This window comes from Lonchura striata, chromosome 2 (genome assembly GCF_050655825.1).
Source record: "Lonchura striata isolate lonStrDom1 chromosome 2, ASM5065582v1, whole genome shotgun sequence".
In the NCBI taxonomy this organism is placed as follows: domain Eukaryota; kingdom Metazoa; phylum Chordata; class Aves; order Passeriformes; family Estrildidae; genus Lonchura; species Lonchura striata.
Window position 1 is genome coordinate 51,760,177 of NC_140704.1, and position 23,677 is coordinate 51,783,853.

Here is a 23,677-nt window from a genome sequence, read left to right on the forward strand (position 1 = left end):
GTTAGCATTGTGTAGGTGTTGGTAGAAAGTGTTCAGGTGAATTATGTTTTTCCAGGCATTTGGAAATCCACTCCTTAGTGTTTGTATGGACTTTGACAATCCCTGTTCAGCATAATACAGCTGATAATAATAATACACGTTGATCCTGGATTTGATCTTCTCCTGTGACCCTTCTTCCAGGAACTTCCAGGAACAACATTAGTAGGTACAGTATGATACCCAGTGGTGTTCAGTCCATTCTGATTATGTTACTTCTTGACTTCCAACTATGGCAAACGGAATTGTAATGCTTCCTTTTTTATGGCTGAATTCTGCTGACCTAACAGTATTGAGTAATACTGTATTTTTTAAATTTCAGAAATAGTTACAGAACATTTGGCATTAGTATGGGCAGAAGAAGTCATTCCTAAAGGAAATGCGGAAAAAAAAGATGTACTCCTCTGTACAGAGAAGTTGGATCAAAGTAAATGTCTGTTTCTGCTGAAGCAAGGTGGTTATTTATTAGGAACTATGACATGACTTTGTCTTATGCGGGGGAACGTGTGAGTGTGAATATTATGCTCTCCTGCTTAATGTTATTGAGGGTTGTTCAAAGGAAGAAACATGAGAAACTTACCTGTGAGACTGTGTTTAAACAGGAAATCTTCCTGATGGCCAAAATGAAATGATGTGGCCATGTGTTTTGGCCATTGAGCTAACAAGTGCAAGTGCTACCACACCATACCACACCACACATTTTTAAAATTGTTTTTTAACAAACAGAAGGCATAGTTAGGAGAGAGATGTGCTGGATTTATGAATACCATAGGGATGTGTGAGCTTTCATTTGGAAGCTTCAATGCAAAGTGTGTTTTGCCTGTTGACAGATCTGTGCAAGGCAGATGCAGGGATTCTCCTTCTGCCAGCGTTCCTTTGTCTGCCCAGCACATCTGCGTACATGAAAGTAAACATCTACGTGTTCACATGCATGATCTACCTACAGAGTGCATTTAATCATGTGTGGCTTTTGTTTGTTGCAGTGGTTGAAGAAGAAAAAAAAAAAAACTAGAAAAAAATAATAACTTCCAGTAATACTGAAACAAGTATGTCAGGGGTGGTTTTAGTGAAGTGAAGAGAAAAAACCAGCAACAAAACACCAAGAAAAAAGCCTTGTTTTAATATAATCTGGAAGATCATTTTGACTTGAGACGATTTCTTTTCAAGTTGGATAAGAAGCAAAATGAAACGTCGTTTGAAATGAAAATTTGCAGGTTTATTTTGAAAATACCAGAATACCACTTGATTTTCTTATACCTCCCTCCCACTTAGTTTTTTTGGCCAAGGCATGTTTGCTGAGCGTGGCTCAAAAAATTAAGACTTTGGGAGTGGGGTAAACTGTCATTTGTGTACACATTAGTAGTTCTGTTCTGAACCCTGTGAGCACTGAGATAAATGTAATCCAAAATGCTTGTGATCACTTTTCTCTATTTTCATAAATTGAAATGATGAAATAGTAAAAATAATTAAATAGGGATAAATAAATAGGTTTCAATTAAAAGAAGCTTGGTATGCATTACTTCTCTGGGCTCTACATGTTTGGCACCTTCGCCATTCATTGCTGAGCCCCAGAGGAGGAGCCCAAGCCTTGCAGGCTCCTTGCTGGAGGCAGGCCGGGGCTCTGGGCAGGAAGGTTGACACTACTGAGCAGTAGCAATGCCCCAAGGGCCACCAACGTTCCTGTGTGTGTTAAGAACCTTCTTGTCTAGTGTTTTCCTCTCCCTGGTTGCTTTACCTTGCAAAGGTGCTGTGTGAAAGGTGGGTAGCCTCCCCAGGAGTATCCTCCAGCTCCTTGGAAATGTTGGGGATTTGCCAGCTCCCTCCATCCCAAACTGAAAACCTGTGAGTATTCGGGGCCAGCAAAGGCAGTTGTGCCTGAACCACTCTGCCAGGGTAGAGGGCTCCTTCCTGGGTGCAGAGACCCGAAGGGTTGGATGAGTCGGCAGGGACCATGCCAGACAGGATGTTTCTGGGTAAGAGGTGGAAGGAAGGAGAAGAGGATATAAACCAGCTGTCTTGGTGACAGGATAGTAGTATTTTAGCTCTGCTTTTATAAGAAGAAAATTATCACTTTGTGGGAATGGTGTTTGTATGTTTGGTAATCAGGACATAGTGGCATAATCCCTGCCCCCCCATCACCAGATTCTGCAGTAAATACAAAGATAACCAGGAAAGCCTTGGAAATCAGCCAGTCTTGGCACTGGGGCATTGCGAGCTCACACAGCACTTTTCCTAGATAGGGAAAAGTATCGTTTTACCTATCATGATTCAAGGGCTTGAAGCCACAGAGACTTTGAATGCCTGAGGCAATACATCTGGTCACTGATGAAGCTGCCTGCTAGCATTTTGGCCTCTCACCCCATGCCCAAACCAATGATAAACACTGCCTGGAGTTGAAGGTAACCAACATCCTACTTGGGGCTTATTCACAAGCTTTCAAAAAATGTCTCATGCACAGCAGCATTTCTTCCCTTTCCTGAAGGCCCTTCTGTGTGCCCTTCCCTGGGGACATGTCCCTTGATGGAGCTGGCCGGAGCCTGGGATGAAGTGACCTGTGGTGGCATGCTTGGTGGCATCTGGCTTGGCTCCTGGCGGCTGAGGTGTGCTCCCTCTCTGCCTGTGGTAGGGCTCAGCATGCTTGGCTTCTTGCTCCACTTCCCCGGGGAAGCCCCAGCACCTCCTGAAATAACAGCAGTGTGAGACAGGAGCTGCAAATCAAGGCTGCGTGTAAGCAGATGTATTGTTTGCTAAATTATGCTTTTTATGTAGCTGCAGCACAGTTATGATGGCAGTTTTCACATTTGCAATGCCTAACTTAAAAAAACCCCAAAAAAACCTAAAACCAACCAACCAACCAACCAAAAATATTGTAGCTTTTCTGTCTGGGGATATATATTCATGGATATGTATTCACCCCCTCTCCCCCATTAAGCTCTGAGACATATGTGCGATTCTGAAAGTTAAGTTTGAGTCACATCTGAGACACATCTGAGGATGTTTCTTCTTGAGCTGTGTACTTCAGGTCTGCAAAGTGAAGTTATGGCTGCATATGCAGTTCCCTATTATTAAGCAATTTTTTCATCTTGAAAATACCAATTTTCCCATTGCATTACTTAATTCATTGCACTGGAATTATTATTTCTTTTAATTAAATTTACAGTGTTTTTGTAGAACAATGATTTTTTCTGAAGTTCACTCAGGAAGTAAAACTAAAGAAGGAGGCAGGGTTCAGGGAAGAAGCTTGTTTTAGCAGTTAGGTCAGTTATTTCAACAATGCCTTTAGCAAAGAAGTAAGAGGCTGTTTGCACAAATCAGTAACTAGTTCCCATGATTCACATTGAATCACGTAGCTCTAGTCATTTGAATAAATAAATGACTTCTAGTAAGTGAGACAACCTCTGCAATTAGGATGGCATGCTGAATATTTAATGTTATTTATTATGTGGTTTTCAATAGATATGATTAAGCTGGTTTACACTTGGAATGCTAGGTAGCATTTCAACACAAGCCACTTAACCAGAGCTCATGTTAAAATGAGGTGCACATAGGTTTTGCCTGTACAGGTAACATTGTGCTGTATTTTCTACACTTACATTTTCTTGTGAATTTTCTACAAACAGATACTTAACAGGAAAAATAAGTCACCTGGCCAAGGGAACTTCCATTTTCTGTAATCGTAGCAGTCAATTCTCAAACAGTTGCTTCCCAAATATTTACAGTTGCTGCAGTCTTAGCTTTCCTTCATGGTCTTATTTGGCCATCAACTCCCATGGATATGCATAACCAGAGGTGCAGAAAACTGCTTTTCTCAGATGTGTTCATGGATTATATGCTGTCCTTGGTATTTCCAATGGGATGTGCTTCATGAGTCACCTGTAACTTCTGCTCTTGGATTTGAACTTTGGATGAGAGCATTGCAATTCAATGTAGAAGACAAGGAACAAAAAAGGTCTGTTTGTCCTTTGTTTCCTGATGTTGTTTTTTTGTAGTTTGTTTTAATTTTAAGTAGCTATATTACGGAACTGAAAATTCCCAGATGGCTTTGCTGTTGTGAAAATAGTATTTAAAAAATGTATGGTCACTTTACTACTCTATCATACCTGTTTGTGCCATGTACAAAACAATATTAATTTAAGAAAATACACCCTGGACTATCAAAGGCAATATTATATGGAGCCTTGGGATATGGTAAGATTTGGGGCCTACTGGCCAAGTGATTATCTGCTCTATTCAGGATAAAGTTTTGCTATTGTGTTTCTTTCCAACTTTTTCAGTTAATATAGCATGAAAGGTACATTAAACACAATATTTATACAAGATTGATTAAAGGGATTTCAAAATAATGAAGATAAGAGATCTTCAGTGCCAGATGAAAATACCATTTTACATATGTGATCACTGTTTCTTCTGAGAGTGCAAGTTACATGAAGGAAGTTACATGGTGAATTTTACACAAACTTTAGAAGCTGGGAGAAGAATAAAACCTTCCTTGTTTCCTTTAATCATTGGGAAGGGACAGCTGTGATATGAGCAGATATGACTAATTTTTGACAAATTTGTTTCTCATATGTTAAATCTGAAGGTTCACAGATCATCTACTGGGCACTTGAAGACAAGGATCTGCCCCCACAAAAATGTGGAGGAGGTATCCTCAAGTCTGAGTGACAGAGGGCATGATGTTTTGAAAACTGCTGAATAGCACGTGCCTTTAAAAATGAAAATCTAAGTTAGAGGAGTGGAGTGGCTTTTCTCCTCCATTTTTGTTGCAACCTATTTCTCATTAATGGAATTTTGACATTCTCACATCTTGTGCAGGATTCAATTTATTTTACTGCTCTTCAGACTAGTTCAGCACCAAGTACATGCTTTTTTTTTTCTTTCCCATTAAAAACAAACAGAAAACCCCAAGTGAAAAACCGATTAAACCAGAACAAAACAAACCAATTTTTTTGGAAGCAGAAGTGTTAGTTGGCAAAATCCTGACTCTGGAAGCTGATTTGTCACAGCTAGACCATAATTGAAGCTGTTAGATTTCCGCATGAACATGGGTTTTGCACCACAGAGCAGCGGGTAGGACGTGGGGCCCTTGGCATTTGAGGAGATTTGACTTCTCTCCCTTAGTTTGGTCCTGAAAACACTCCTAGATACCAAGCTGTAAGAAAACCAGTGACATCTCCCTCAGGTACTGATCCAGATCTTTCCTAATGGAGAGTTGTGGTAATGTGAATAGAAGATGAATTATGCCCAGCAGGAGAGTTTTTTCCACCACAAGTTCCATATTTGAATTGTGACTGATACCAGAATGCTGAGACTGTCCTTAGTGAGACACAATGGCCTGCAGGGCACTGATTGCCTGTGCAGATGGATCATTTGGTGTTTGGCTTTCTTATGAAAAAAGCCCCTTCTAGCTGGTCGTTGTGTACCCAAACATGTTGAGGACACAGCACAGGCTTCTATTGGAAGTTTCACTTGTGTAGCAGAGGAAGGTCAAGATGAGAACTGGGCTGGTGTCTGTGCAGTGGACTGAGTGAGGTGCTGGCAAGGTGCTATCAGCTCCACACTTTGACTTTATTGCCATTTTTGTAACATTTGGGTAGACACTGATGCCGTTATCACTACCCCGAAATTAATGGCAGAAATTCAGTCTTCAAGAGTAGGAGCAGGGACAAGTATTTCACAGCAGATCTGGAAGGCAAAGCATGTAAGACAGATTTATGATGTGTGTTCAGCTTCCACCTGCCTGTAAGGATAAGTAATTGAGTTGCAGCATTTTTACCTTGGTGTAAAAGTAATTTGTAGCTCTAATTTGACCTCTTGCAGTGAGGAAGTCTGCAGTCAGAGATGAAGTTGAAACTTGAGCATCTTCAGTTATATGCAGGATCTCATTATTTCTTAAAACATCTGTTTTAGGATACATGCCCAGTTAATGGATCAGTTTGGTATTTGTCTTTTTGTTTTGAATTTGAAAGGATGAGCGCTGAAATGTTCTCTTATTTCCATCTGGTCTTCAAAAGGTAATTAAGTGTTGAACTATGGTATTGTCAGTCTATTTGCTACCTAATAAGATCTTCAAGGTGCTCTTGTTAATGATTTTATTATTTCAAATCTGATCTTATTATTTCTTTTTGTCCTTAATGAGGCAGATCCCCTAGGCAGCATCAGTTTATCACAGTTGTCTATGGTAGATGAACTAATCCAGCACCAAGGAAGTTTGTGTTCAGCAGTGTGTAAGATGCTCCCATCAGTAAGTGTGGATAATTCTTGCTGACACATGAAAGACTTAGCATGTGCAAAAAAAGGAAGAACAGACCCTTTTTCTAAATGAGGGTCATCTTGATTTGAACAGCAGCAGTCTGTTTGCATCAATGAGCACATGCTATTCAGTGAATTAAGAATAAAAATAGCTAATTAACACCTTCTCTATTTCTTTTCTGTCTGGTCGTTAGTTACTACCAGCCAAATTAATTCCTGACAGCATAGGGCATGGAAAGGTGTCAATGACAAACTCGGGTCAAGAACTGAATCCTTTGATTTTCTGGAGGGAAATATTAACTTTTTTATTGTATTGCCTGAATCATGCAATTTAATACAGGTATGCTTAGATCTCTGTTTTGTATTTCAACTTATGAAGAGAAAATCTGAATTGATTGTTGGAATTTTAAAGAAAGGCTATTTTATCCTGTTTAGTATGGGACCTATTGAATCCTATCTGTGGACTAAAATACAGTTTCAAGGACTCAGATAATTTCAGAAATAGCAAACATATGACTTCGAAGTAAACAGACTGATTATAACAGAGAAGATTAGAAAATGGATTGTTATGGGCCAACTCTGTACTACTGAAAAAGATGATATCGTACTGGCGATTGCACTGTTGGGCTTAACGGCCTGTAAACTCTGGTAGAAGCTTTTGTAAAATTGTCAACAATAATTCCATCCATTGTTAGATTGCCAGTGAAAGTCTTAAGGTCCTGCAATAAATTGATACCATCAACTGTGTTTATGTAATTTCATAAAATAAGGCTTTCGCTCTGAAGATGTAATAACTCTAATAATAAATAATAGAAAATACTGTCAGCTAAAAATTAATGATTCAGGTCCACTGTTGCTGTAGCTGCCCAGAAGTCCCTTACTTGCGACTGAGGTGGGTTTACATCTGAGGTTCCTGTGTGTAGAGGACAGGCACTTTTTCATTACCTCTGCCAGTTGCTCACTAGGTCAGCAGAAATAGGCAATGTCAGTGCAGGGTTTGTATGAAAATTAAAAAATAGTTTAAATTTACTGTATTTCTACTCTGATGTTAGCTTTCAGTGTGGATTTTTTGGCATTCTAATTATTAGAATGTGAACATTTAAAAGACTTAATTACTTTCATAAGCATTAATACTCTATTTTAAAAAAAAGAAGCATTTAAATTTTGGGTATAACTTACAAGCTGTGTCAATGTATGGTCTCTTTCAAACTGCTTTCACAGCTACTACCTTCCTATCTCCTTTTTATTCCCCTCATCACCTCCACATGATTGGTTAGATAAATTATTTGCCATAGTATGATGCAAAATGGGCTTTAATCCAAAGTGGGAAGAGAAGGAAGTTCTTTTGCAAGAAAATAAATAGCACATGGTATTTAACAGTGCATTAAGCAACATCACTGATAATGCAGTGAGGACAGCAGGAAAATATGTCATTAGTTTAGTCAAGCAGTGAATTGCTCCAGCTCTGATATTTTGTTGGTGATATTCAACATATCCAATGCGTAAGCATTGCTAATACAAAGCTTAATGAAGAGTTGAGCATGGACTTTCTACCTCTGCAGCATGGGATAGAAAGAAAGAGCTGGTTTACCTGACTGTAGGTGGAGTTTCATTTTTATAATCTGGGAAGGAGGGGAACAGAAATGTGCAAAATAGACACAAGGTCTGTTCTCCTAGAGTTACTGCTTGCCCATGTTTATTTGCTTTATTTTCTTTAAGGGATGATGGTAGAGGTAGGAAGGCATCTTGGGGGAATATATTCTCCAGTTTCCACCTATACAGCTTCAGGAGTGCTTTGCCCCAGAAAAATATAATTCTTAAATTAGTGATCTTGACTGGCCCTTTGATAAACTTGCTTTCTCTATCTCCACCTTCCTGATGTACTTGACTGGGGGTGGTAAAGTGTGGTAAAGTGTAATTCAAGAAGGAGCTCAAAATTATTTGGCTCCCCAGCTTCAGAACATGACAACTTTGAAAAAAAAAAGCATTGCAGCTACATACATGGCAGCTTATGGAAAAGGTAGAATTATGGAGAGCTGCTAGAGAGAGAAGAAAATCTGGAGCTCTTGCTTCTCAGTTACAGTAACATTGCAGCAGGGACATGCATTTTCTCTTCAGGCTCAATTCAGCAAACCGTAGGCAATATATCCCTTTGAAGTCTGTGGATATTTTGCCTGCCACTGCAGGTTCAGTTTTTTTTTTTTTATTACTTTATTTGCCTAAGAAAATTCTTCTCATCTAGTTGAAAGGGAAAAACTGATATGGGATACCACCCTGTGTTATATGAGCACTATGCCAAAAAGTAATTCTCCCAAAACAGAAGGTAAGATGATAATCACATCCCAAGATTTTGTGGTATTAGTATTATAACTTGCAGTGAGTCTTTTGCCTGGGTAAGGCAAGTAAGTCTAGTAAGTAGATATTCTGGTAATTGTCCTTCCATTTTCTTTTCTGAAAAGATTGTTTCTAGATATATTTTTGGATATGATTCATATAGGTGAATTCTTTAGGCTGTGTAAAGCACTGTGGCTTCAGGCATTGATTTCTGCCAGCCAAAGCAGTGGTCCCATGGATTAGCAAGGATGAGGTATCTCTAAACTTGCTGGAATGAACTTTAATGAGTTGAGTGGCATTTCACTCACACACTTTATGTGTTGAAGCCAAAATTTTTAGATGGGAGCTCTTGCAAAGAAGCCTGTGTATGTAGCACACATCTCTCTCTCTCTCTTCCTGAGAAGTATTTATTATAGGCCTGAGATGATATGTTAATATGTAATTCTTAGTATATAGAGGCCTCTGGCACTCTTGCTTTACCATTTAAGAAAAAATGGTGTTACCACAGCAACTGCTATGCCACCCGGTACTGAAGCAGCTCCCATCTATGTAGCGCTTGTAGAAGTACATTAGACAGATTTTTAAAGTGCATGTAGCTAAAGTGAGAGTAGGAACTTAACACTTGAATGCTACAGTGGAAGGAGATCATGAATTTGTTCAGAAGTTGAGAAAAGTTCTTAACGGAAATAAATAGCAATAGATCTAATTCAGCAAGCTCTTTGACAGATGCATTATTTCAAGTCTATGTACAATCCCTTTGAAATCAGATGAGCTCTGTGTAGGGCTAGCATTTGTACAGCTTCAAGAGTCTTGTTTTACAGGTGACAAGAATTGCATTGTGAAAGCGAGTGATGGTTTTGAGAGGTTCCAGTGGTGACACTTTCATAGGGTGTGACTGGTGAGGTCAGATACCTGGCATTTCTCTACAATGAGACACTGAAAATGATTGAAAGGGAAGTCATGAGTAACTGGAAGTATCAGATGTTTTGATTTGTGGGTTGTTTTGAACTTTGGACAAGGTTACATATTACATTTGTGTATTACCTGTATTTGATATAACAAGGAATATGTGTTAGGGGTGTGTATATAAGTATGTTTTGTTGTCTATTAAACATCAGAGCAGTACATTGTAAAAGTTTCTATACTAAAAAATGTAGTTGTTTTAGGGGAGGCAAGAGGCCTAGGAAAGGTTTTAAGCTAGTCTGAATCTGGTAATGTAAATTTATGTGTTTTCATTTTATGACACTGAGATGTAAGAAGACCCTGCTATATCTGGATATTCAGGGCTGAACCCAAGCCCTGGTGAAGCTATACGTTGTCATTAAAATGCCTCTGAAAATTCACAAGTTTTGCATGAAAGCCATGCTGGGTTGTAAGGCAGCTTTCCCCTCCTAGCCTGGGTCAGGCAGGCATAAACATTGATAGGTAAATTTTGGATTATTTCTGAACCTCTACCATTTACACCTTCACTGTAGTATAACCCACAGCACTTAGGCTGATACTCCATCTCTGTAATCCCCATTTAGATCTTTCTTATGAATTCTCCCTCTTGGTAACTATCTTTACTGTCACTCTTACTTTAGGATGGTAGAGCAGGTTTATTCTTGATAACCATCCTACAGCCTCAGTATGTTTTGTTTGAACAAATGCCAAAAGCACTTGGAAGTTCACTGAGTTAAAGGCAGCAATAGGAACTGTATCCTGGGACTGGAAACAGCACCTTTGTGGTGCTGCCCAAACAATAAGAAAAATTGATTGAAAGAGTTACTAAGAAGTTTCTTAAAAAACTCAATTTAGTTCTGGAACAAATATGACAGGGGAGTCCAGTGCATAAAAGATATTTCATGCATGTCCCCAGTGCTGTATTAAATGAATAGGTGTGTAGTGAAAGTGTTCAGACACGTAAACATGTATGATAATTTGCCTGAGACCTCAAAAAGATGTCAAAAAGCAGAATTTTTAATGATATATTTTGCTTTTATGGTCAAAAGCAGAATTTTTAATGATATATTTTGTTATTTGTATGTAGTACTTTAAATGTACTACATCAAAAATTGAATGCAAGCAGTGATTTATCTCAGAAATATACATCCACCTTCAAAAATCCAGCCTGTCTGCCTGATATCTAATCAATCACTCAGTTCTGATGATAAACTTGATGTTATGTTGGGAATGCTTTCCTGCACTAGCAGGTTTTTCACAAGCTGCTTGAGATGCATATTAAAAATGGTTTTGGAGACATAGAGGCAGAAAAGCTTAGAAGTCTGATGAGTGTTTATCTGAAAGGAGCTCCCAGGGGCAGAGGAATTGGGTTCACCATTCATAGTAGTTTACCCAGGAAGGAAATATATTTGTTCATCTGCTCACAGAGACGTTGAGGGCACAGTCTGTTTTGAATTTTAAAATTAAAGGCAGTGGCATTATTTCAGTACATGAAGTTCAGGGCCTTGCCTAAAGGATGTGCTGGTAGGTAGGGCTGATACCTGAAAATGACATTTTGTCCATAACTCACAGCCTGTGCACAAAGTGAAAGTGAGTGGCGGATGTCAGGGAGAGAAAGCTTCCCAAGGTTTAGAAAGTTATTTCATGGACTCCATATTTCATTGCACCAGATTTATTATAATGCTTAGCACTCCCTTGCTGTGTTTCCTGATTGTGTACGACAGGATATGCTAAAGAGAGAGATTGCTTTAGCTGTGCACTAAGTTAAACACTAAAGACTTCTGAAAGCCAGGCAAGTTCATTAGCATATTTTCATTTATAGGAAGGAATAGCAAACATTTGCCTGTACTGCAGGCAGCTGCATGGGCAGCTGTTACTTAAAGCTGACAGTGCTTTTACATGCACAGGTATGAAAAGGGGGCAGTGTAAGTGTCTTCAGCACTGTGATATCAAAACATAAGATCACATTCTACTCTTAGGAAGATCTTCTGCAGCCCTGGTGAAATGCTGAGGTTCTGTGCTCAGGTCTGAAAGCAAACCTGGGTATACAGTCAGGAAAAGTAATGTTCAAAAGCAGGGATGCAAGTCTTTCAGGTTTGCTTCCAGTCTGGGCTGTCAGGTGTAAAGGACTTGTTGAAAAAAAAAAAAAAAAGATTGTCCTTTATGTTGATTCATTATAGATAAGTCTTATGCCATAGTCTGCCAATTACTTTTTGTTGTTTTGGGTATTTATTTTGGGCCACTGTAACTACAGTAGGAATAGTGCACGGGAGCTCTAATCTGTTGCAGACAAAGTAGGAGACTTTGGCTTAGTGTTTCAGAATAAGTGCCCAAGAAAGAAGTATGCTCAGAAAAAGTGTGCCCAAAAAAAAGATAGACCAAGGAGGAGCTAAAATTACCTGAATTATAGTATCAAATCATTAGCAAGCTCTGGATTTTGGGGAGAGCTTTGGTTTTGATTTTGTTTGGGTGGATTTGACGTGACTGTATAGGGATCAGAATAATGGATTTCCCATGAGATAGTCAAAAGAGGATTATAAAATCAGGATCTGAGTATTATAATTGTCTGCACTGTTGTATAGATTTGATATGGTCTAAGCCCCACCCCACCCCCAACCCCAAGTAATTGTGTGTTATCAAGAATTAAGTGCTGCAATACAAGATGTGTGTACTAAAGAGACTTCATTTTCTTACGTGTAAAACAGAGGCTGAGTGAAGCCACAGCAGTGTGTAAGTGCTGGGGTCTTAAGTGTTTGTGTGTGCATGTTTGGAAACTGCCACACAGTCCACTGGTTTGGGGAAAGGTACCTGTTACTCGTTGTCTCTGACTTTCTGAGCAACGTGTGCGCATCCTCGAGTGCCACGCGCTGCGCTGGTGCTGCCGCTGGCTGGGCGCTGCCCCTGTGGCAGCCGCTGTCCGGGCGTGCCCAGGGGAAGCCAATGCCTGCCCCATGGCTCCTGGCACCGCTCATTGCCGTGGTGCTGACCCAGCTCCCTGCCTTTGCTCTTTGGCCCCGGCTTGGCATCGGCAGGGGTTGGAGCCTCCTCGATAAGTTGGGAGGTTGTGTTTGGGTTAGGCATGATTCACCCTGTTAAAACTTCTCTAGGTGAGGGCTGCATAACAGCTTCCTCAAGGTCCCTTTAATTTGTCTGTCCATGGCATTTGTTCACAAAGTCTATCAAGGTTTCTAAGTTGTGGACCAATAGAAAACAAAGCAGGAAATTAAAAGAAAAAAAAGAAACTTTTAAAGCTTTGAATTATATATTGTCTACAAACTGTCATTGGCCATGACTGCATATTTATTAGTTCACAGCTTTAGGATATTCTGCTTTCATTAATATTGAGAATTAATCTGCAATGTGTTTTCCTGCAGCATTAGCAGCAATCCTTTGGCTGAATACAAATGAGATTTTTTGCTGCAATCCAAATTCAACTGCGGGTAAAGACTTAAAGAGGATATTTATGAGGCGCCTACATGGTATAGTGAATTCTGGTTTGACTGTTTGCTTTTTGTTGTTTTTTGACTGGGTTTTGGGTGTTTTTTTAGTGACACTACTTTCTGCAAAATGCTAGGATAACAGGTGGGATATTTACATCTCTGGTCTTACTTTCTTTTTTAATAGCATTTAATACTGTAGAGGCTTAAGGAATGCATAACTTATTTTCATTGAAAGAGAGTTTGGTCTATGGTAAAAATCTCAGGACAAGAGCTGCTTTGCAGATCTAACATGATTTCTGAAAACAAAAGGCCTTTATAAGGTAAAACTAGCCCTGTCATATCTGGAAAGCCTGCAAAAGGTGCTCCACAACTTCTGTACTTAACTACTGTATCACAAGGATACTTGCAAACTGTCCAGACTGAGCTGCATAAAAGAGGGCTGGATACTTTTCCTTGGCCAAAGAACCTGATGCCAATCTTGGTCATACTGTGTTTACTTTCTTTTCTCCTGAGGTGGGATAGGTGTATTCCTTTGCCCAACAACTCACTTGTTGCCCTCACCATAAGTTTGCAGTTGGCTGAACATTCTCAGGGCTGATTTGTGCCTTTTCACAAAGCTTCATACAACGGAAAAGCATCTTACAGCTGGGAAGAGTGAAGAAGAGCACCATATGATGACTGTCCATTCTATGATCTGATTCAAAAGGTGTTCCTTCCCCACAATTTTTCTTTATTTTTAATGGAATATTTTATTTTAAATTATGTGCATTGGACAGGCAACGCAAAATGCCCTTGATAACTTCATGGCGTTTTGAAAATGTGTGTTTGTTCTTCAAGCTTGTTTTGTACCTTTGTCCTGGGCTCCATTTTATTGTCAATTAAAACCCATTAGAAAGAGAAACAAGTCTCCACAGATCCTGTTATGTACAACAGCTTCACATTTAAATTTGAAGTGTAATCATGCACAAACATTGACTTGACCAGTATTGCTACTGGCGTTTCTGTTAAGTGGCTAGTTTAAGGCTTAATGACCCCTTTGAAACCAAGTGCTTGCTTTCTGTCATGTATTGATGGTATTGTGTGAGGCCAGCAATTGAATTTTTTTATTTTCTTTTCAGTGGTTTTTAGAAAACATTTCAGCTACTGGCCTGGTTTGTTCACTCCATTACCCTCCCTGGTGAAGATCAAGCTGTTTGGACAGGGCACTTGACATCCAAACCCAGCTGGTTCATGTAGCACCCTCAGGATTTCTTCTCAAATTTGGTGAATGCTTGTTAATCTGCTTTTGGGATCATAATGGCAAGAAGTTGCCAGCTGGATGAGAAATTTATACGATGCAAGAGAAGATCCCTCAGGCCTGGGGCCCTACGTAGCAATGAAAATTTTCATTGGTGAACGCAGTCACCAGGGGGTTCTACTTGTGGTGAGGTCTGAAAAGTAAAGCTGGGGAGGCCTTGACACTGAGTGTTGCCCCATGTTTGTCCATAGTGTTCTAAAGGATGGAGAGAGAAAAAATCACAAAGTACCTGTGATGAATAAAAAAGTAGTTCACAGAGGTCTAAAATGCAACTGATTGAAAAAACAAATGGTTTGAGGTTTGGTAATGGAGCAAATTGCTGGAAGCTTTGGGGTGAAGAACATAGAGATGCTCACTTTTTAGTCACTTAGCATAAGTTTAACATAGGACAGGCTAGATGCACCATGCTTTCTACATGGGATTGGCACTTTAATGCTTTTAGCCTCCTTCTCCTACCAGACAAAAGTCTGCATCAGCCACTGTCACTTACTGAAGCCTTGGGCTGCGGAGTGAACATCTCCAGCTAAACATTGAGGAACTTGAACAAAATCAAGTGAAGCTTTTGCACCTTGTTACTAATTTCATATTCAGTTTCTCATCCCATTATGAATTGGAATAATTTAATTTAAAAAGACAGCTGGTAAAACCAAGAACATACTGAACTTGGCATCAGTCCTCTTGTGCAAGTCTGGGACTCATAAAAGACTTGGACACAGGATGAAGCACCTTCGGCGAGAGCTCCTGGCTGCTACCCAGGACAGCTGCAGGGACGCCGCGGCTCCTCTGCCAAACGCGGGTGTTGCAATATGCAGCCACTCCTGAGCACAGAGGGTCTTTCCCACTAGCCGCTTTCTTCCATGGAAAAATGTATTCCCAAAAGCAAAGACTGAGCCTGGGACCAGCCTGGGGGATCAGATAACATCTTTCAAAATGCCACCCTGCATCCCAGAGATTGAATAAGCTTTTGGTTATGTCTGCTCTTTGGGACGCTTCACAGTTGCAGCACATGGTGATCCCCAAAGTCGTGTGTGTGACCAGAAGCAAATGGGCACTTGGGGAGAGAGCAAACCTCTCTTAGTTCATCCCTCATGCTGTTAAAGAAAATCCTGCTTACAGTTCAAGCACAGCGCTTTCCACAGTGTTTCCATGAGATCTTTCTGCCTCTTGCCAAGGTGTTTGCATGCCTCTTCACAAGAAGAGGCACAAGCAAAGTTGGAGGAATCTTTGCAGGATTCTGGGCTCTTGACAGGCCTGTAAGCAGAGAGGTTTCTGACATTTCAGTTCTACCATTGTAAAGTTGTCATGTTATGTAGAAGGAGCTCTGCTTATAAAGGAATAACTTGCTGCCCTCAATTTATGGAAATATACAGTGGGTCTGTACAGTCAGTGGTGGATTCCAGGACCAGTAAACCTACAGTTTCTTTAAAGTCTGAAATTAAAGTGTAACTTTTATTTTTCTGCTTAATCTGTGCAATTTGGACATTTGCAGTATTCTAGAGAGGCAGCAAAATTACTGTTGGCTTTCCCACAATAAATTTTTGACCCCCCACCATTTAAGCATTAGTATATTCCCTGTGCTGTGTATGGGGGTGGAGGAAAGAGCTGTGGAGTTACACGCACATGCTGACACACACGCACATGTTTGTTAGTAGCTCTAGCAAGCACTTGGCCTGTGATCTCAAGGCAGTGTTTAGGGGTTTCTTTCCTTCTCTGCACAATGCTGGATGTGAAACAGTTGTACTGCAAAATTATATTGTACAAATTAGGGCAAAACTGTTGCTCCATGCAATTCACATCATGTTCAGCACTCCCCCAAATTCCCTGGGGGATGCCCGTAACATTTGTTGGTGTGTGTTTGTGCAACCTCCCGCGCCCAGCCCAAGGGGCTTTTGTGGTACTTGGCTCCTGCCTTTGAGCCCTCGGTGTTCACGCGCTGATCTGTCATCTGGCAACGCATGTAGAAGCTGAAACTTCATCTGTGCATGATGCTGATCACGGAGGTGTAGCGTGAAATGGAGTTTTCCCTGTGTTATGTTTCCGTGAGTTTCAGACTTCAGCAGCTTGTGAGCTTTATGCAAGCTGATGGATGCAAAAGGAGTGCTGAGCGCTGTAGGCATAGGGCAGGGAGAGGAGCAGAGAGGATGGTTTCAGGGCTGCACACATCTGTTACCTTCATGCCATGCTCACAACAGAGCAGCGGGGGCTTTTTGACACTTTGGATTTTTTTTTCAGTTCAGTTGCTCAATCCCAGATTTTGTTTTGTACATTACTGTAGTTTCACATTTCACTGGAAATTATTCACTCCCTGTGCCAAAAATAGGAAGTTTGGAGAAAATATGGAGTAGGTTCAGGAAAGATGAGCAAATGCTCGTGTTGGAGGTGATTAGCTCCATAAGTTACATGCAGGTTCAGATGGAGCAGATGAACTTTAGTGCAGAACATCAGAGACAAGTGTGAAAATAACGGGTATGAATCGTATTCATGGCAGATCCCAAGCTTCTGCCTTTGAGAATGAGCCAGACAAAAGGGCATCTGTACGCTTCTGATGGCTAAAAGATCTTACCAATTATAGAACATGTCTAAAACAGAGTAAGACTGTACATTGTATTACAAGTCCAGAGAAGTATTGTTAGTTACTGGGTTTTGCTAGGCTAACATTTCATCTGGGATGGAAACTATGAGGCTCTCTTTAGGCTGCACGTTCTGCAATAACATTTTATCAGCAGGCAAAGTCTCATTAAATACACCCCATCGGCTGTGCTTGCACTGCCAATTTTTGAGTGGAAACATTGTATTAACTTGGCTGTTCCCTGCAGGATATTACTCTTGGAAAATTATAACAAAGTGAACAATCCCCAAATCAGCATTTTTCATTTATAGCAGGCCATAATTTACAGTACGGTATGGATCTACGCCTGCCTGGAGAATTCCCTGTCTGCCGTGGCAGGGAAGAGCGTGCATTTCTGTATGTGCCCAAGAAAGCATTTGTCTTGCATGCACACCGTGGTTTGGATCCACATGGCCTCTGTGTTTTGCTGTGTGTTATGTGCAATGACTCATTATCAACTGTCTAAATCCATGCTGCACATCCGTCTAGGACCACAGTTTATCTCCTGCATGGGAACGACATGCACTTCCCAGGGCCAAAAGAAAAGGGTTTTGCCCCTTGCCTCATCAGACCCCAGCCTGCTATAACCATCTTGAAGACTTTACAAGAGAAAGGAAAATAATTACTTCAAATACTAAATAAAAATCCAACACCAATGTTTTTAAACAGGAGTTTCAGGCACTCAACAGAGATGACTAAGCAACCCACCTACTTGCACTCTAGAAGTTTATTGCTTGTACCATCTATGATTGCTTACTTAACTGGATAAAGCTAAGGCAATGGTTTCATTTAAATTTTGAAGCTTTAAGTAAGCAATGCCCTGAATATACTTTAAAAGAGCAGAAAATTTTGCTGTTACAGGAAAAGGAGAATGGACCACTTTTCTTCCCCCTATAAGCTTTTTTTTGTCAAGAGTAAAGCAGTTCACTGCATGCCCATAGGTTTTGAGTAGTTGGTCTCTTTTGTTTGCATAACAATTTGTATCAGCAAATGAAAACAGTTCAAGCTATTCACTTTGGCAGTTTCTTTTTGACAAATGCAAATAAAAATTTGTAACATGCTGGAAAAGTCCTAAGTGCTGGGGGCAAACCAACCCCTAGTGTCCACAGAGGTGTGGTTGGTGCTGCATTTCTGTGTGTGTTTACTTACATGTATCCATGGAAATAGAGATCTATTCTTATTTTTACACATCTGGTGTGTAGAAACCCTGATCAGTTTCCTGACAAGTGAAACTATTCCAATGCTGAGACTGATAGCTTTAGATACATAGTCTGTGGATATCCTTGTATGTTAAAAAATAAAATGAAATAAAATTTACTCAGGGAAGTATAGTGCTTTTTCCATCCAAATCATTCTCATTCCCTGCCCCCCCCCCCCCTTTCTTTCTGGAGCATTTGGCAGAGTCTGGATGGGAAAGTGTGCTTCCCTTAATACCATTAGAGCTGAGAAGAAGGGGTAGATATGGTTTGTACTACTGTCTTTCATTCCCACCAACACCAGTATGGCTTCTCCCTTTCTTACTCAGTCTAACCTGATTTAATATTCTGCTTCAAAAGAGGGCAATTAAACAGAAGGTCTATGCTTTGTGCCAGCATCTTTGAAGCCAACCATGAGACTCCATTCCCAGAGGATGAAAGATAATTTCCAAGGAGGCCTAAAATTTCTAGAGCGTAAACAAAGTAAAGTGGATGGTTTCACTAAATGGCTGCATTTATTAATAATTGCATTAACTGCCTCTTATGGGTCTACACCTGTTGATTTTTGCATTATTATTCTGGTAGCTAGCTCAGTCTTTTCAACACCAGGGAGGTGTTAGTGAGTGATGGCTGGTGTTGTTTCTGCCTGGAGAACAGCATGAAAGTGAAGGTGCCAAATCTCTTTTTTCCACATTTTTTTTTATGAGAAAGAGGGCAGCAGCAATAGTTAAAACTGCCCTGCACCCTTATAGGTGATGAAATAAAAACTCTGAAGTCACCTTATTTTCATTCATGTCCTGTGATTGTTCTGTCAGATTGAAAGGACCACTTTCACAATTTTATTTTTAATATTTTTTTTAAACATTAAAATATGTTCACCAAGACTAGGTTCTCCTTTCCAAATTTATTATTAAGAGTCAGCATATTTGAAGTCTTTGTGGGTGGGCTCATAAAAAACTTGATCTTTCTTCATGTTCTTTGCATAATGAAGAAGAAAAAGTAAAAACACCTCTGGGGGATCCTGGTAATTGAAACCTAATTCCCGGGTATTTAAGCATATTAATGTCTTTAAAGACAAGGCCAGAAAATTATTTTGTACATATTTATGTGAGGGAAAAAAAAAATTCACAGGCTTTACTCTTTTTTTTTTTTTCTAATCCAGTTGTATTATTTTTTTCTTGAAAACATAAAAAGAACTGCTAAATTAAATAAGTAGGAGCAGCATATAAATTGTTGATTTGTAGCCCTACCAATCACTGAGGGGAAAGAAGATGCTTCCTGTGCAGTTACATCTCTGTTGAAATTCACACAGGGCTCCATGGAGTTGAGAAAATGAGATTTTTTTTTTCTCTACCTCCCAGGTGGAAATGCAATGAATTAAACAGGCTATGCCAGAGTTCACTCATTTAAGCTCATGGGCTGTTCACAATTTACACTCTCCAAAGTTGTTCCTGCCTCTTAAAGATATGTGGGATTACTAAATGAAGATAAGGTTGGTAGCGACCCTAGTGCAACCTGTTAGCCTGATTTGATCCTGCTGTGCAAACAGAGTGGCGAACTGGGGAGGAGTCATTCGTGCGAAGGTAGATCTTGCTGCTTTTCAGCTGAAAGGTATCTTTACTTTTCACCTTCCAAAAATGAAGTCCATTTGGTTAGGGACTGGGTTCAAAATCTAGGTCTTGGCTGTAATGAAATGCAAAAAAAGCAATAAATCAATAAATAATGAGAGAGATAAACTGTTTCCCTAATGCAAATTTGAGAAGGTTGATTTATCAGCTTACAAACTTGCAGTGATACAAACCATCAATACAAATATGCAGTGATACAAACCATCCCCCTCCTCTCGCCCTTAGCAGTTTAATGCCAGAAAATATTCTGTAGGTAGTAGAACATTTAGAGTTGAACTGAGATTGGGCGCGGGATGTTGTAGAGAGCCCACTTTTATATAAATTTCTGGAGAGTGGCAACATGAAGGAACTTCTTGATCCTGTCATTTTGTGACTCATGGTTGCAGCCTTCATTTGGTAGAAAAGTGATTTGCTAATCAACCTGATGCATGGAACTGTGTTTGCTAGCGGTTTGGAAAGCATGTAGGATTCCATGCATCCCATGGGTATAGGATTTAAGGTGCTTCACTTCTTCCAGGAGAGAGGCAGAAGGTTACAACTGGAGAACTACAGGACAGTTGGAAATGGGTTTTGACTGCTTGACCATTATAGGTCTCTCCCATTCTTGTAAAAGGGAAAATTACTCTGATTTTGAAGTTGTTAATCATTCCTGACTGTCCCAATGAGTTCTTGGGACTCTCCTGATCTTCTGTGTGGAAGCTGGGTGCTTGCCAGCTTTACAGGCTGGTGTGAGTCATTCCCACAGGGCTCTTGCTGAAGTATCAGATATGTTAAGGCTGTCCTAACCTGTTATTGGGAAGTCTCCAAGTTCTTATAGATAACATGGTTGAATTCCATGCATTTGTCTTTGGGGAGAGATTTGTGGGTCCCTTCCCACATTTCAGATTGTTGCTTGCCTGCATACAGTTAAATGCCCATGGCCAACACTGAAGTCCATGGAATCCATTCCACGGAGGACACTCAGAGGTGCATTGCTCAGATCCTGGTTGGGAGAGGAAAGATACGTGCTCTGCTTGTCTTGTCTCATCCCTTGTTATTTGGGAGAGCAAGGTGTTTTGGGGAGGAGGGTCTTCTTGGTGTTTGGATTTTAAAATACTGTCCCATGGGCAGCTGGTGTGGAATAGGGGTTCTGTTAGACATATCTCACAGCAGCACTGCTTCTCTATCCAGGAGTTATCTTCAGGTTGTGCAGAATGTCTGCCCTGGGGTCACGGACTCCCTCTAAGACTGCTTGTGAAGAAAATTGCTGTAACCTATCTATATTAAGGGGAAAAATGAAGTCAGGAAAGAGACTTTATGTTGCCTGGGGTAGTTACTGGCCTTTTCTACTTTTCTCAGGAAAACCTGCATGTTGTGGTAGAAGCATCTGTCCTCTTGTGCTGGGTTGGCAGGTCTGATGGGTAACTTGCTACCTGGCAAGATCATTATATGTAATTAGGACCTGAGAGAAATGCTGATTCCTCTTTTGTACAGGTAATTTATCATGTTTTGTATTTCAGCTGGTTTTGTGTTTTGTTTTGGTGTTTTTTTTGTTGTTGTTTTTTTTTGTTTGGTTGGTTTTTTGGGGGTTTTTTTTTGGGTGTGTTGTTCATTCATGTCACCCTGTTTCTTTGATTTAGTCCCTTCCAGGTGATAGTGTGCTCTGATTGCATTACCAAGCAAGGATGAACTTTCCATAGATCAAACCCTTGGCTTAGACATGAGGTGCTTTCTTGAATCTGTAGGCTTTGTAGTCTTAACTAAAAGCCAGAAAATAAAAAAGGTTTCATACTTTGTGGTGGAGGAACATTTTACTGGAGACATTTCAGCCCAGCTGGTCATTACTCATCCAAATTCAGTGGTTGCACTTAGACCATGTGGGAGGGACATTGCAATCTGTAGACAGGAAGTACAAATAAGGGATACTGCTTGGGAAGAAATTTAGATTATTTTCACTGTGAAACTGTGTGTGTGTCCTGTGGCTCTGATACCAATGGAGAATGCAACTTTGACTGTTTGCTTCAGGAGAACTTTTTAACAGTTTCTGTACTCAGTTTTAAAAGGAAATGTTTCTGCAACAGATTCTGCTCCTGAAATCTCTCCTCCTTTTGCACATGGATACCTAACATCCATTCTACTTTACCTGCACATTTCTAAAGCTTTGGGATGTTAAACTCATCTCAGATTTATTTAACATACATGTTTTCTTGAAGCATTTAAAATAAATTAATGTATTTTCAAGTCTGTTAAGAAATGGAAGAAGGGATGTAAGTTTACGTATAAAATTTTGAGGACAATTTTGACCCAACCCTTTTTATTTTGAATTCATGATGTACCCAGAAAATTACTACAGGTAGAAATGATAGATTAATTAAAGCTAAAATGGAAAAGCTTGTATATGATTAAGGAAAAAAAAAAGAAAAAGAGAGTAAAAGCTATGATGAAAATGTGGAGCAGATGCTTCTTCTAGTCTTAAGGAAGAGCTTAGTCTGATTAATGTAGATGGCTGGAGAGACTTTTCATCAGAGCTGTGCAAGCCAGGCCATGTCTGAGCAGGAATATTTTCTCCCAGTTAATAAACATTTGCTCTTTGCCCGGGGTGCTAAACAACCCTGTTGCTCTGTTCCGCCATGTGGAACACCTCTGTGAGCTTTACAAAGGAGACAAAAAAACTTCAGCTTGGCTGAGTAGAGCTCCTTGTGTTTATACTGAAAGCTGGAACATGTTCCCCCTCCTCTGCCTTGAACTTCTTGATTGGTGTGACTACACCCTGCCCTCTCTGAAGAGCTTCAAGCTGAGATGGTTTTCTGCAGCAGCAGCAGCAGCAGCCCTCGCCAGCAAGGTTTCAGCCCTGGGATCACTGTAGGAACAAGGTGGAACCCAGCTTTTCCTCTGGGTGATCTGGTGGCAGAAGGACAAAGTGGTCAGAGTAAAGGGCAACATCCACAGCTTCCATGGAGAAGAGTCTCTCCTCAGAAGGAGCCCCTGGGCTGTCGTACCCCTGTATTTATATTACTTGTGGTTGCATCCTGCAAGCATTGGCCTCAATGGAAGAGGTGCAAGTGAAGGGCTGAATGTAAACTGATGGGTCAGAGTGACTTCATGTGTGGCCAGAACCACTCTGAAAAGTTAAAGCAGATTAGGAAAGCGGAAAGCTGTCTGTTTAATGGTGAGCACATACTTCTGAAGAGCACAGTATGTGGGTGGTGGTGTAGTAGAAGAGCATTGTGTGTGTCTGTGTGTGAAGCTTTGCATTAATGCAGCCCCACTGATTAAAACTTTCATACACTTGGATTTATTCTGTGGCCCTTGGGAAGGCTTCTCCTATTATTTTGAACGTGGCCCTAAGACAGCTGAGGTCATATAATCAGATTTTTTTTAGCAGCACAGTGTTTTCACAAGGTATTTTCAATTGGAAAGAAGAGAATGCTACAGACCCATTACTAATGCACCAATTTCCCCTCCCCCTTAATATACTTATGCTTGCATGTTTTTTACATGCAGCAGTCATTTTAACATCTGTTTTGGACTTTTGTGCATTTGTGTTCAGAGGATACAAACTGGTTTGGTCTTAATTTTTCATTCAGTGGAAAGGCTTGAAAAATCACTTACACAAAAGAGAGGTAGTAATGTTAATGAACTTTTTATATGGCACAGACATAACATGGAGAGCTTCTATGCTTCTAAAAATTAGTGAATTATGTCCACTTAAAGTGAATTGAATTGTATTTTCTGCCCTGTCCTCTGAATAACAGAGGTTTAGGGTTACTTTGATGCAGTGATTCATATTCAAAAGATCAGATAACATGGTATCACAGAATAGATAAAAACAGTTCTCTTGAGAGTTCAACTCCAATAGTATGTTGTGACTACTAAGAGCTCCCTAGTTTTTGTTAAAATGAATAGCATCCTTTATCTAGGTATTTTTCATGCAGACTATAATATTAATAACAACGTAGTCTAAT

General features: G+C 40.1%; 2 protein-coding genes across 3 annotated transcripts in view; one reads left to right on the top strand and one right to left on the bottom strand.

Moving 5' to 3' along the window:
* The window catches only part of LOC144248900 (uncharacterized), a 29,727-nt gene extending 17,191 nt beyond the window's left edge, over window positions 1-12,536 (bottom strand). Inside the window, exon 1 of the mRNA XM_085561182.1 lies at window positions 12,373-12,536. Within this exon, the coding sequence (XP_085417308.1) occupies window positions 12,373-12,536 (164 nt within the window). The remainder of the gene's footprint in view (window positions 1-12,372) is intronic.
* Window positions 1-23,677, top strand: part of EGFR (epidermal growth factor receptor) — a 150,676-nt gene that overhangs the window by 5,138 nt on the left and 121,861 nt on the right. Inside the window, exon 1 of one of the 2 annotated variants that reach the window (XM_021531482.3) lies at window positions 21,092-21,206. The exons of the other annotated variant lie outside the window; for it this stretch is intronic. The gene's annotated coding sequence lies outside the window, so the exon portion shown is untranslated. Of the gene's footprint in view, window positions 1-21,091; window positions 21,207-23,677 lie in introns of those variants that run through there. 2 annotated transcript variants of the gene reach the window in all.